The sequence below is a fragment of the Nicotiana tomentosiformis genome, chromosome 12, assembly GCF_000390325.3.
Source record: "Nicotiana tomentosiformis chromosome 12, ASM39032v3, whole genome shotgun sequence".
In the NCBI taxonomy this organism is placed as follows: domain Eukaryota; kingdom Viridiplantae; phylum Streptophyta; class Magnoliopsida; order Solanales; family Solanaceae; genus Nicotiana; species Nicotiana tomentosiformis.
The window spans coordinates 131,137,182-131,152,336 of NC_090823.1; the positions used below are offsets into that span (position 1 = coordinate 131,137,182).

Here is a 15,155-nt window from a genome sequence, read left to right on the forward strand (position 1 = left end):
AAATTTTTTTACTTTTAAATTTTTTATCTTTCTGCTTCCTCCTTCCATCTCCGCTACCAATTCCGCCGTCAACACCACCAACACCACTTTTTCAAAAGCTGAAAGATAAAAAATTAAAAAGTAAAAAAAATTCAGCTTTCCACGCACTCAAAAGAAGTGCAAATCACACAATGTGACAAGTCAGCGTTTTGTGTTTAAGTGGCATGTGAGAGAATTAGTTGGAGTGTCAAAATGAAAAATGTCGAAGTAAAAGTGTGAAAATGAAAAGTGAAGCCAACTTTAGGGGGGCATTTATGGGTTTGGCCTTTATTTTTTGAACCAGAATTAAGAATACTGCTTCCTTCCAAATAAACAGGAGATCGATTTTTACTGTTTGGGGTTGAATAACACAAACTTTCGAGAAAAAATTGGCAATCCCCAGCTTTTTATCCAAACTCCAGTCAAATGTAGACTCAGAAATAGCCAGTATGATTAATTTGAAGGAATTTATGGAGTCCCTAGAAAGAAAGAAAAAAAGAAAGAAAGAAAGAAAGAAAGAGTGCCTTTGAAAGGGCAAAATCAAAGAACTATTCAAAATGATGAACAAATAAAGCTATGATTTTCCTCATGAGTTACACATCAAAGAATATGAAATGTTTTTTACAATAAGCAGCAGTGCTAATTGCACAAAACCTCTGACATGAGAAACACCTACTAACCCAAAAATTGACCAATAAACGAAGAAAGGAATGATAGCTGCAAAGAGGCATATCTTTCTTGGTAGGCTGTAACGAGTATCTGATGGAATAGCCAAGGTGCACGCAAACGGCCCTGACACCACACTTTGCCTCATAGCCCAAAGAACCACAATGTACAAATGGATATGATATCAGACTAACCACTCGAAACATACAGAGTTGGCAACTCATTCAAGCCTCTCTCCAATAGTTCTTGAATGAATGGAACAACCAAAGAACTTGAAGCAAATTGAATTTTCATGAAGCAACGGTCGTTGATTCCTTCTCCATTTTCTCCTTATCAATCTCTACTCTTCTCTGCTCAGCATGCTGAGCAATGCTATCTGCCAGCGCTTGATAATGGAAGTCCAAATTTTGGGTGAGGCTCTGGTACCTCAATTGATCAGATGCTTGCATTGCTGGATTCAGACGTCCCGGGGAGGAGGGGTAGAAATCAAGTCAGTACATTGCCTAATACCAACCTAAAAGCACTCCTGATATCAGTTAAGCAGAGGAGAAGCAGCAGCATACCTTTGATAGTTTCCATAAAGAGAATGAATGGGTCCTCGTCAATAGCACGGAAAGCCTTTGCCTGCAAAGCATGTCAAGCGCAGAAGAAATGATAACCCTAACAGGATAACGTTTTTATCACACCTTTAAAGGATTGCAATAGTACAGGTCCGCTATTATTCTTTGTTCAACATAAACAAGACAGTCAAGTCATAGCCGACTACAAGTCCAAAAGAAAAAATAGATACACTGTTTTTTTGAATTTTTAAAAGATACTCTATTTTTTTATGATTTTTTAAAAATAGATACTCTAAATAGAGGACACAGATACCTATACTTTTTGAAGAGCACCATTTTAAAGGTACTCACCTGCGCAGCCAATTTTATAATCCTATTGCTGTCAGCTTCATCTCCTTCCTCGGTTTGCAATCCTCCATCCATGTTATCATCATCTTCAGCTTCCTCTTCGTTAGCAGCTTCCGAAAACAATCATAAACTAATTAGATGAAAGTGGACCACAAGATTCAATGATATTATGTGGAAGGTGGGAGGTAATAGAGGTTTAACCTGCTACTTGATCCTTATAGACAACAAGCAGATCAAGAATCGCTTTGAAAATACGCCCTAAGGTTTCCTCTGGCAGTTGATCTGCCGGAAGAGAGAGTAAAGATAGCAAGCCCAAGCAGCAAACCTTCTTGTCATGTTCCCTGCAAAACCAATATAACAGGTGTTAGAAGTCCTGTTCTCCATTTTGCAATATCTCTCCTTTCCATCCAAACAGAAAGCAAGAAGGCTTACCTTTTAAAGTTAACCTGAGCTCCACTTTTTTTAGTTTGTCCCAACATCTCAAACCAAAGATTAAAGATCTCTGTAGCAACACCAAGCTTTTGAAGTATGTTGAGTGTCATGGACCCATTGTAATAAAGAGTAACAGCAATCTGCCAAAGGAAAATCATCAAAGAATGGAACATTAGAAACAAATAGTTAGAACAATTAAACTTAAGTGATCTACTACACACGGTCCATAAACCATTACTCCCGGTACTTGAATACTTCACCTCGTATTATATACAATCAGAAGCAGAGTGCAGTCAAGTGCAGAAGAGGTGATAACTCCAATATACATCTTTACACTTCCCAACATTTAAATAAGTAAAAAATTATCTATTACCTGCATTCGGCTCGGTTAATATAGACTCATATATGCACCCGAAGAAATCATCCAAAGTCTTATCATTTTTATCTTAAGTTCATGTAGAAGTTAACAAGTTAGTGCAGGGCCTCATTTGGAAATTCCTCGGTTTAGATGAATTGTATTACCACTTGGATCAAGAGGCACTTCAGATATGGTTTCTCAGTTTGACGAAGACGCTTGATTGTTATTCTGATATATGGCTCAACCCAATGATCTACCTGTCCCTTGCTGTTCTGGAATAGAACTTGGATAAGCTTTGGTGCTGGCTCAATGATCCCATCCTCCAAACTCTCATCTCCCATGACCTGTTCAAAAATTTAAAGCAGTATTACATATTTTAATCTGCCTCACTCGAGCAGGGCCAAACTGCAGTGTCAATATTCCACTTACAGATGAAATCATATTCCAAAGACTTTGTTGGTAGTCTGGATCTTTGCATGTTAGGAAGTGGGCAGTGCTCCTGGATATATAGTTGTCTAAAGAAACCAGAATATCTGCAAAAATATAAATCCAAAAACAGTCAAGGGAACTAGATCAGGTAATGGAAGAAGAACTGTACTTTTCAACAACAACAACATACCCAGTATTATCCCATATCGTGGGGTCTGGGGAGGGTAGTGTGTACACGGACCTTACCCCTACCTTGTGAAGGTAGAGAGGTTGTTTCCAATAGACCCTCGGCTCAGGAAAACATAAGAACTGTACGTTTCTGTTGCATATAAATGATAAAGCATTTACTATCCAGTGAAAAGACAAAGAACATGCCGCATTCTGCAGCACCAAGCATCTCTAACAGAAGAATTCACCAAAATATGTTAAGCACTACAGTATTGGTGCAGCAGCAATACAAGAACATAACGACAAAAGCCTTTGGAGAAATTTTAGTTAGCAGCCAAGCCAGATATGTTGTTTTTGTAAAGTGACAAGCAGCTCTGACAGTTGTTTCATGTGAAAAAGTCAAAGTCGGAAAGTGTGTGGAATTTAGAAAAGCAAAAATGCTTGACCTAACATATATAAATTACACATTCTCAAAGGATAATATAGCAATAATTGGGTTTTCATTTTCGGTAAAAGCATAAAGGCTGATGAGCAAAGCAAGGGTCTCAGCTGCTTTATAATTCTTATGACTCAAACCATTTAAAAGAATGACATTGATTTCGAAAGGGGAAAGCTCAAGAAGTATCTGCCTTAGGATATCAATTTAGCCTCAAGTGGTCTAGTGCAATATTTTTAAAAGCGAGAAGCGCGAAAAAACGACAAGATCCATGGAACTTGAAGCAAAAAACATGCTTTTTGAAGTGAAGCGCATAATTTACGAAAAATTAAAAATTACCTGACATGAATTTAGTACTATAATCTTACTTTACCTATCAAAAAAGAAGTACTATAATAATCAAGTTGTAATTAAATTAACTAGTTTCGGCATTCAACATATATAATGCCGATATTAATCCAACTCCTCAAAGTTGGGATGCAACGTACGCACACTTCTTGTTTGGATCACTTTTTGCATCACTGTTTGAAGTGCATGGTTTCACGCATGAACTGATAAACGCTATCTTCATAATACTGGTCTAACAGTTGATGAATCTTCAATGGAGATCATTGGAGACCAGTGTCTGGTAGAAGAGGCAAAAAAAGGTGATCGTTTCCCATCTGTCTAAGTCTTGGTGGGCGAATTTACCAATACCTGTCCTGGTGGGAGCATGCATCATTGGTGAATAATCGAGCTTCGAGCAAGCTGGACATTACTTAGTTCTACAACTGTGACATCATGCTTTCAAAGTTAGGGAGAATAAAAGGTGCCCGCCAAGATGACCCTTCCTTGAAAGGGTGCTAAAACAGCAATTACCGAACCATCTATTATGGATTGCAGTTATTTGCATCACCAACACCCTTCCCAACCCATTAATTAAAAGGAGGAAAGCCAGAAAGAAAAAAGTAGAAAGAGGAAAGAGAAGAGTACAAATAAGATGCATGAAAGCCATCCAAATTGACAATGCCTACCAGCAACTATAAAAACAAAGACAAAAAGCTTCTCATCCATGAAACTTCGATCTATCACATGCTACCCTTTGATAGAGATGATTATTCTTTCTCGAAACTTTAAATAATCATCATGCGACTTAATAGATCATAAAATGACTTCCAAGAAACCTGTTGAAGATCTAAGAGTAGCTAGTGTCTCATAGCAAATATGCTACCACCAATAAAGGGAAGAGAAACCCCATTAAAACTACCAATCCAACAAAATAGAAAATATCGCCCTACCCAACAGCAAAGTACAAGTGATATATTTTGGACATACTTGGAAAGAAGTCAATAGCCCAGTCTAGAAGTGCTTCCATCATTAATGGCCAAAGACTCCACATTTCCATGGATATTGTTGGCGGGAAAAATGTCATAAATGAGACAATTTCCGTAACTTCTTTGAAGATCTCTGCAGGAACATGAATCAGTGAGAAGGGAGACATACTTTTTCCCTAGAGGTTTACAAAGGTATCTAATTTGTTTCAAGATGAGGACTCACAGTTCGAACTACGTTCTGCAAACATATATGACTTAGGATACGCTCAGCCCAGATTTGTCACATTTTTACTAAAATTTCGCTGAACAAATAAGAAAGCAGAGAAAGATTGATTCACCATGTTCTCCTAAGCAGATAGAGTGGGAATGAAGGAATGCTCCCTTTTGTTTTAATCGAGAAGGAATGCTCACTTATACCTTAGTTAAACTAAACTTTAGTTATTTTTTTAATTGGAACAGTTTTTAGCTTTCACATTCTATCCTTCAAAAAAATAATTAACTTTTGGCATGATAGTTGTAGTCATTCCAGAGATTAACATTTCAAAAATGTAATTTAAAACACATAAAAAGTAAACAGAACTTTTCCACTTCCCCTTCATTTTACATAGAGGAAGTGAAAAGAAAAAAGAGAGCAAAATCACTTTCATCTTGACCCACTTACCTTAAGAAATAGGACAGAGAAAGCATATTGTATCTTCATATCCTCTTTGCTTTCTCTCAAACCAAAATGCACTTCTTAAACTTCTCTTCCATTTTCCTTCTATTTGCCTTCGCCCTAACAAAAAACGAAGTTTGGCTGATGGCATCAGCTAATGTCACAGCACGACTTCAAGGACAATGGATTTTGTCCATTATACTATGTAGGACATATTGCTGAAATCTAACTTACAGAATTCGGAAACTTTAACTTCAACCAAATGCTTTTGTCCTACTAAATAGCAAAAAGTTAAACAAGCTCAACAAAGACTAAAGCACCTTGTCCATCAGTAGTCAGCATCCTACGCATTATTGGGACAAGTGTCGGCTCAATGTGAACAAAGAGGTGTGGCAGATGGCTAATTGACTCAATGATTGTGCCTATGGCTCGCAAACATCCAAATGCAACCGGAGAACCAGGATCATCACCATCGTCATCATCTTCAGCCGTGTTAATATATTTCCAAAATGCAGCAGCCTAAAAAGAACAACTTCTATTAGATTCCACTGAGCAAGATATCATTTGCATTCAAATTCCTCTAATAACATATACTCTCACCAGATTATGGCATAACCGATGAGCATAAGGAGCCATCTCCACACCAAACTTGTACACAATAGTCTCAAGGGTAAATACAACATCGCCATTCTCAACTTCATTCATTAGTTTGTAAATTTCTGAATGCGCTTGTTGTGAAAAGATTGTTTAACGAAATCCATCAAGAGATGCTTAAATTTTTTATTTTTTAAGAAATGAAATAAAAATTTAGCACATACCATCTAGTAGTTGAGGAAGAATGTGCCGGATTTCATTCAAATCTGCGAGGATAAACACATGGCCAAGTCTAAACAGGGCTCAGTGAGATAAATATAAGAGATGATAGTGTCAACTAAATGTTACCTCTGCACGCATCAACAAAGGTACGTAAAGCACAAACAGAATCAACACGAACTGGGAGGTCAGGGTCATGCACTCCAGCCACCACAAAGTGTAACGCTTTCCGGAAGTTATTTGGATCTGAGAAGTTTAAATGGGCATATTCTCCAGCAATCCAAGCTGCCTAATATGGTAGAAAGATTAAATAGCTTAATGCAGTGACGCTACATCCAAATCAGTTTCAAAATTTAGAAGGAAAAAGGAGGAAATGGCATATCCCTATCTGAAATAAGAATTTGTTCAAAGATGAGGAATAAGTCAAGCATCAACCTTCATTCATAAATTGAAAAAGGAGCAGCAGCAACATGGGTTTAACATTACAAAAGGAAGCAGCTACCAATATTTAAATGAGTTAATTAGTGTACATTGGTTCCTTGAGCTATCGAGGCTTTGTAAATATTTTACAATCAGACAAACAAAGAACAATGGAGTCAACATTGCTTGAAATAGATATCAAGATAGTTAAGCTGTATAAAAGGACGGCATTGAACACAGATCATACGCTATTCATTTCACCATAAAACTTATCACATCGGACTCTCATGGGGAGGATCGGTGAAGATAAGAAAGTATATGTTATCGTTCAGTATATGCCTCTCAATTAACTAAGGGAATCAGAAAGTGACAGAACGAACAACTTATCAAGGAGGATACAAAGTGCATGTTAATCAAGAAATAGGCAACATATCCTACACACCTTGGCTCGAAGATGGCCCACGGGACAGCTGAACTCCGGGAAAACATGCTGTACAAGCATAAGCTCAAGATCAGACTTGTATGGTTCAGTATGTTTTAGTTTGTAACATAGAGTTCCAATTGCAAAAAGGGCTCCATCTTTCTGCCTATAGGGCTTGTATTCTGGAGCTGCCTCCTCATATCTAAATTATGAAATTGTCAAAAGATAAATGCAAAGGTCTGTTATCATGAAACTTACTATAACTGAAGGAATGTTGAAATATACATGTAAAGTATGAAATTGTCAAAATACATAAGGTTTGTTATCATCACATGTTGAACTGAGTTAACTAAAAATATTGAAACATACCTCTTAAAAATTTCCACAATGAACAGCATAAATTTTTGAAGGTTCTTTATACCACGCTTTCTCACTAACTCGGTTACAAAATCCCTCGCAGCAGCTCTAGGACTATATGAATCCTCAATTACATCTGCAGAATTGTAGTGAGGAAAGTCATTGTATAGTGACAAAACTCAGTCATGTTCTGCTGAGATAGTGGTATATATCAGAAAACAAATCAATTACCATAACTCTTCCTCACATATTCATGAGGATCTTCCTCCCAAAGCTTTTGATCATTATCATTGAAGCACATAAGTGGAAATATGATCTCAAAAAGAACAATATCAAGTCGTGGTTGCAACAAGATGTACATGTTACTCTTGGAGATGCTGCCAGTAAAAAGCAGAATGAAATAAGCATGCAAAGGAACGTAAAAGCAATAGTCTCCTATCAGATACCAGAACTACAAAGAAGAAAAAATATCCAGAAAGTTAGACAGGCGAAAAAGATAGTGCCAGAGGAACAAAACATGAAGTGACAGAACAGCGGCAGTAGCATGTCCCTAAAATTGAAAACTAAAACCAAGGCTTCATTTCAATGATTAGTTACCTATTAGAAACCTAAATCCATAGAGATAATTTATAAAACTGAAGAAGTGACAAATTTGGCATATGGTGGTAAAAGAGCAAAAACATAGTTTTCCAAAAATACCAGGTCTTAGATTTTCCAAAGACTTCCAAGCACAAAATCATATTAAACAATGCCTCTAACATATGGCACCCTGAAATTATGTTCCAGTTTATGAACCAAAAACTAGTTTTCTTCTCAGCATCCAATACATTACAAAGTGACTAACGGACTTAGAGAGTTGTTTATTCTCGTCAAGAACTCACCTATCTAAGACTTCCCATCCATAAGTTTGGCATTTTATGTGATGTAGTTTGAGTAATAACAAAGTTAAATAAAGTAATATGCCTTTTGCGCTGCATCAATGAGTGTGCAAAAATACATTAATTAACGTCCAGTAAGTTAGTTTCTATTCTTCTTCTTTTTTTGATAAAGAAATGAAACAAAGTTGATTAACGTCCGGTAAGTTAGTGTGATAGAAAGAGCATCACTTGGCTGTCTAGCGGAAGGTAAGTTAGTGCAGTGAGAAAAAATACCTCATTATCTTTTATTTGTTTAAATGCTGGATAGAAATGAAAATGTATACATTAATTTGTGGATATATATCATTTTAAGATGTCCCAAAAACATAAACTGGTGAAGGCGTATCTGATCTCTCAGTACTAGTGTTACAATCCTGGAGATTTCCTTGGTAGAAACTTTGGGTAGAGAAACCCTTTCTAAACTAATTTATATCCCTTTTTCTTGATAAAGAAACTAATTTGTGTCCCTTTGTACTACATTCTCATTGACTAGGGTCTCTCTCTAAATTACAACTGAAAAACCTCAAAGAAGTAGCTTTACTCAATTACAAATGAGCTTTATGTCATTTCTTAAGACCTACACCTGATCACCACATCTTATATTTTTCTTCCTGAAAAATTAACACCAGAGTACTCAATTTTAAACATTGACTAGTATAAAGAAATGGATATTTACTTTACTTTTTCTGTAAGGTAAATAAATGAATATTTCCTTAATATACTTGAAACCTACAATAGACAACATGGTGTGGCTCACAGCAAAGCTAGATGTAAAAGCTAGAAATCTAATCATGTTACTAGCATTTGATGCCATTGTCTCCTTTCCTCAGTAAAAAGACTATCTTTTTTTTATAACAGTGGTATCCGGGCCAGCTTGCGCGCAACTCGACTAATTCCACGGGATACATGCTACCTCCCACCTGTTGACCAGCAACAGGTACCAGGTAACTCTACTAACGAAGGCTTGGACATATGGGAAAGAATCACCTAGTATTTTTCACCCTGAGATCTCAATCGTTCTAAATCCACTTCATTGACCACTAGGCCATACGTAAAAAGACTATCTTATCAAGGGGAATAATCAAGGAGAGGTTTTCAGATGGGCACGCATTATATAGTTAACTGTGGTTCATAAAGCAAGAAGCAGTTTGCACAAACCTATTGCTTAGATATTGCAAAACGAGGTGGGTCACTCTATCAGGCAAATAACAACCGCCACGTAAAACATTCAACAAATTAAGGTGACATTCAAAAAAATTCCCAGCATAATTCTCCTGAAACGTTTGAGCTTCATTGTCTGGGGTTTGAAGTTTCACATCTCCAAACCTGGGATATACAGAGAAAAAAATTGGAAGAGTTAGGAAACAAAAGGTGTTAGATAATATTAGCAGTAAGCCATAAATTGCAGTGTCAAGTAAGTGTCATTCTACCACAAGGAAAGTCGATTTAATATGCGAACAATCCACTTTTTCACCTTCCACCATTCCCATGATTTCCTTATCTCAGGATCAGTTGGTTGGCCTACCAAAGGAACGGGCCTCTCCAATATATTCAGAAAAAGAACTAGCCAAGCATTGAATACATTTGGATCAAACAACTTCTTTGGAATCTCCAACTGAGAAAACGGTTTAAGATGGAAAAGATATTCTCAGGAGCCAATTTAGCTATCTCATCGGCACTGAAATCAATAACCAGAACTCACATTGTTTATGCAAGCCAGGTTAAATCTGTCTATTATTAGCCAGATCAAAAATTTATCATGCCTTAAGAAGATGAAATAAATTGCAAATTCAAACAAACGCCCTACAATGATCACATGCTTCTTCAGTCAGATATTGTAAAACAGCAAGAAACATTAATCATAATGTTCTTATAAGAGAACTGAAACATATCCAACTTGATGGATTAAAAAATTGAATAGAAGGAAGACCGGCTCCCTTCTCTACAAATACAGAAAAACCAAAATTTCTGACGTTACCTCCAAATATATTCAGTAAAGTTGATACAACTAGCACTGCAGAAAAAAGTGAACTAATAGGAGCGTTGAGCTTAAAACAATTTAACCCAAACATACATATATAGATGACCAGAATATTTTGCAGATGAGCTTGATCAACTCCGCTACTTCAATTGACGGATTCGCTATCTGAACAAGCCTGTTAAATATACTATGAAGATGTGGAAATGTTTCCTCAACAATGTGATAAACGGGTGCCCTCTCCTCATCTAATCTGCATCTGGCAAATAGATACAAAACATGAGAACAGCAGAAGAGACAACATACTTTCACCAATCCAGTAAAGGATGGTTAAGAAGAAAGTTTCGCATAATAAGCTTTGCTTGAACAGCCACACAACAGAACCCGCTAAACAGTTACACCCCTCCCCCACCCCCCCAAGAGCTTGTGAATGGCATAAATTTCTAATCGAACTTGTTGTGCCATTCCAAAAAGGTATGTATGTCAAATTGGATATACTTTATGAAGGAAATAGTATACTTTCATCACTTCACAACAAGGTATTTGGTTTTTCCACATCACTACAGCTACAAAATTTCCCCTCCCCTTGAGCCGAAATTGAGATACACATGTTCGAACACTCTAATTTATAAATAACTACAACAAAAGGCAAAAAGGGTTTCATCACAGAGTTGAAATGACAATGGAAGACTTTGGAACAAAGATATCAACTCAAAATTCAAATACAACAAACCATCAACAACCTCCCACCCAAACCCAACCCCACCCAACCCAAAAAAGAAAAGGCAAAAAGAAGATAAAAAACATATGAACCTATACCATGTTTTGTTGTTGTCCAGTTCAATGGATTGTTAAAAGATGTAACTACAGCGTAGCCGATCACATCCAAGAAATTAAAGAGCTACTTTTATAGGTTCACTACCTGCAACCTAAACTCTATATATTTTTACAACAGTGCAAAGGTAATTGCCACTATAAGGAATGTGCTTTGCAGCCTATGTTCTAGTTCCATTTTGTTTCGCAGAACTTAATGATATGAAATGTTCCACCAAAAATGTAGGACTAATTTTACTATTCTTGCAGAGAACTGCAGATTGCATGTTTTGTTGGGCTTTTGTAGAGAGAAATAGTAACATGCATATGCACCTATATACATGAAATAGTAACATGCATATCTACCCTTTATACATGAACATTATTCCATGAAGACTTGAGAATACAAAGGAAAAGAGATTCAAAAACATAAAAACCATTTCCTGAAGCACAGACTTCACCGGGTTTCGAATCAGCAGAAAAATACTTAAGTACAGTTTGCATTAATAGCTTTTACACTGGCAAAAAGAAAGATAAGAGAGATTGTAAAGAAAGTGAACTCATTTGTATCACAGACTCACTCGTATTTCCTAGAAAGAATTCTCAGGACAAACAAGACGCCAGAAACTTGCTGGTCCAGTAAATTATGCTTCACCCAACGCAAAAGCGTAGGCCACTTCTCTGGATAGTCTGCATATATCATTGTCTTTAGGGATTCTCCCAACTGTACTCTGGTCACAATAACGAACATATCCGAATGTCAATGACAAAAGATTCATGCTTTGTCTCATCATATAGGAACTGTGTGCCACATAATAATTGCAGTTAAAATACTTGGAGCATACAGTCCCACGTGCATATAGACGCATCAGATGTCAGATTATCAAATTAACAACTCATAGCCTATATCATTAGAGTGCTAGAATAAGAACATATAAAAGAAAATATACAGAACAATACATAAATGAGCCAACATACCTCAGCAATGAGGGAACTTGTGCAACAGAAATGAGAACATTTTGCCTCACCATTTCTTTATCACCTGGCAGAATTTTTGATTGCTCACCTACATTGACACAATTTCCTAGTAAGTATGAAAGTTAAGCTGCCACTTAAATGTAGCTTGAAAAATGCCAGAAAAATCAAAATTGCATGTAAAATCGAAACATCATCACATGTAGACAAAAAATTCCTATTCTAAGGTTTTAGAACAGATCATTACCAGGATCATGAGGCGACCAATTCTTTGCAATGAAGTTCTTATAAAGAATGCTAGCCACCTCCTGGACAGCCATGTCAGTAGACCCATCTACTATGATTTGCAGTAATCTCACCAAATGTTGGGGAGTGTATTGGAACTGCAAATAGAAGAGCATTCATTAATAGATAAATATTACCGTCCGATGTCTGACTAATTACTGCAGATTTAAATACCACGATAAAAGAGGAACCTCATGTAAATACCATGGAATAAGGTATGATCCTATTCATGGAGATTCCGTAACTATTCCAAAAATGAAAAATTCGACACAATTGGGGTTTTTTTTGGAAATTGGAAGCAGTTACTAATTCATGATCTGGCATGTACAGAATGAAAACTTCATTCTCGATTCTACGAGAATTTTTATGAAAGCCTTTCATTTGCTTCTCTTCGTTGGAAGTTTGATTTTCCCATAATGTATCCTAATTTTTGGCCTAATTCTTCTTCTGATGATCGATTCAATCTCTGATCAAAAAGCTCTAAGATTGTAAAACACTGATCAATTCAACCTCAAAAAGAAAGAAATGAAGAATAGTTTAAATTAAGCAATATAGTGCAATTGTCCAACTTAACTAGCTGCAATAATTGTTGAACTGAACTCTTTGACAAAAAGTAATGGAATCAGTGGAAGATGGAGTATACAATCAACAAGTTCAACTAAATCCAACATTTTCAACATGGAGTATAGATATATATATATATATATATATATATATATATATATATATATATATATATATATATATATATATATATGTGAAAAGATCACCAAATCTTCAATAAATATTAAATTCGAGCCCATAATTTTAAAAGTGTAAAGGGTTCAATGGTAAGAATCTAAATGTTGAACCTATCAAATTTAAATCTTGGATCTGCCTTGAACGGGATGTGCAAGTTTGAAGTGGGAATCCAATTACATAACTCACTCTCAGCAAACTCTAAACACTGAGCTTCTCTTTCTTAAAGTAATCACAATGTGCAATTTTCAACAAAAGACACAATCAAGATAATTGCCAAACTCATTAACAAATCAAATATAAGTTCACAAACACTCAATTGATCTAATATTTGATACTAAAATGGCCCACACCCATGATCATGATTGCCAACTATTTGCATCCCTTCTCAATTTAGAAACTATCATTTCATATCTAGAATGCATTTTATGACTATGTGAGTTTCCTATTAATACGACCTGAATTACTAAAACCTCTACAAGTAGCTGGAAAAGGAGTGATATGTCGCGTACACAAGCTAATTAAAGTGAATGTCCATTCAGCACACAAATTTTTCGGCTCAAGTTAGTATTGGAGGTAACGACTTATGCTAAAGGAGCATGTTAGCTTATTTCCCATTTCATTTCCCCAGTATTAGTTCAATAAATAAACCCGCTTGTAAAGTGGTAGGTCATTACCTATCCTTTTAAATAACGAAATAGTCCTAGTTTTTTTTTTAGCTTAGCTCCTAGTCTCTCTTTGTTTTTACCTTCTCTATTGTGTTAGCCATGATTTGAACTTTATGAGTTCGAGTTTGAAATTCTACAACAACTGGTTTGATTTACTGGGTTAGGAATCTATTATTTGTACTTATTTAGTGGACTTTTAACACATATGCAGAGCCAAAGCTACTGAGTACTGATGAATACATAACTTGTAAACTAGGTTTGCCCCTGACTTAAATTGGCCTCAAATAGAGCAATATATAAAGAATTCATATCACCAACTCCAACTAGCTTGCAATTGAGGCGTAGTCGATTGATTAATTGAATTATAACACAACAAATCCAATTTTATTGAATACAGATTACATCAAGCAACTCAAAGCTCAATTTTACACCTTAATAGATTAAACAGACAAGAAGCAATAAAGCCCAAATTTTGAAAAGAAAAAAATAGATAAAAATTACACCTGATTAAGACTCTCTTCAGCAGCTTTACGTTCATCGCTGTTGGGACTAAGTGCTCCGCGAAGAATTATGGCCAAACTTTGAAAATCCATAATTCTAAAGAAAAAATGAAAATATGAGGAAAAAAGTCGTTAAAACTTAAGACAGACGAAAGTGCTGTGTGTGTCAGTTAAATCATCAGTGTTTAGGTGGTGGGAAGTAATAGTAGGACAAGAGAAGTGTAGTTTAATTGGCTGGTTTTTGTTTTTAAAAAGGTACCTATGACTTTTACCAAACATTTAAAAAAAAAAAAAACTAAATAGACCAACTTTTGAACTAATCCGAACAACTCCTTAATTGTTTGCGTTGTTTAAGGAAAAAAAATATACATAAGGGGCGAGGAAGGGAAAATAGAGTTACAAGGCGAAGAATCTAACTCTCACCGACAAGTTAAAAAAAAAAATTGTATGCTACTTCTTTTGTTCTTATTAATTTCGAAAAGAATGAACCTTTTCTAATTTGAAAAAAAATTAACTTAAACTTTCAATTATATACATAATGTGGGTCATGTTTAAGACCACATATTTCAAATGACTTATATCCACATAAATGTTATGGATATTTAGAACTACATGTTTCAAAAGTATTTATTTTTTTCTTAAATTTCGTGTCCAGTCAAATAGGTTTACATAAATTGGAACGGATGCATTAATTTTCTAGGGATCTATTTGGTTTTTAAAAAGTATACCATGGATTTGATTGGTTGTCTACATAAGAAATAAGTACAACCTCGCATCTTGTTTGTAATTAATTTTTAATATATATACACTAAGTACATGTAATATTCTCTACAAAGATAGACAATCAACATGGAATTTTCTTAATTATTGTGTATTAGAAATATTAA

At 35.6% G+C, this 15,155-nt stretch overlaps 1 protein-coding gene across 5 annotated transcripts; it reads right to left on the bottom strand.

Annotated features, from left to right (window-relative positions):
- Window positions 1–524: 524 nt before the first annotated feature.
- LOC104107901 (importin beta-like SAD2) lies at window positions 525–14,460 on the bottom strand. 5 transcript variants are annotated; one of them, XM_033659104.2, is made up of 22 exons: window positions 14,272–14,460; window positions 12,325–12,460; window positions 12,081–12,168; window positions 11,684–11,833; window positions 10,386–10,542; window positions 9,742–9,926; window positions 9,470–9,637; window positions 7,626–7,771; window positions 7,407–7,530; window positions 7,059–7,239; window positions 6,326–6,485; window positions 6,202–6,243; window positions 5,984–6,111; window positions 5,704–5,902; window positions 4,730–4,861; window positions 2,812–2,915; window positions 2,547–2,726; window positions 2,025–2,164; window positions 1,794–1,933; window positions 1,596–1,702; window positions 1,248–1,308; window positions 525–1,135 (listed from the first exon to the last, which is right to left on the bottom strand). In XM_033659104.2, the coding sequence occupies exons 1-22, from the start codon at window positions 14,359–14,361 to the stop codon at window positions 975–977; spliced, it is 2,979 nt and encodes a 992-aa protein (XP_033514995.1). In that variant the 5' UTR covers window positions 14,362–14,460; the 3' UTR covers window positions 525–974. The 5 variants fall into 5 exon arrangements, with proteins under 5 accessions (XP_033514995.1, XP_018630232.1, XP_009615114.1 ...); XM_018774716.3 differs by having other exon boundaries at window positions 9,778–9,926; window positions 10,386–10,548; XM_009616819.4 differs by having other exon boundaries at window positions 5,984–6,102; window positions 10,386–10,548.
- Between the last annotated feature and the right edge of the window lie 695 nt (window positions 14,461–15,155).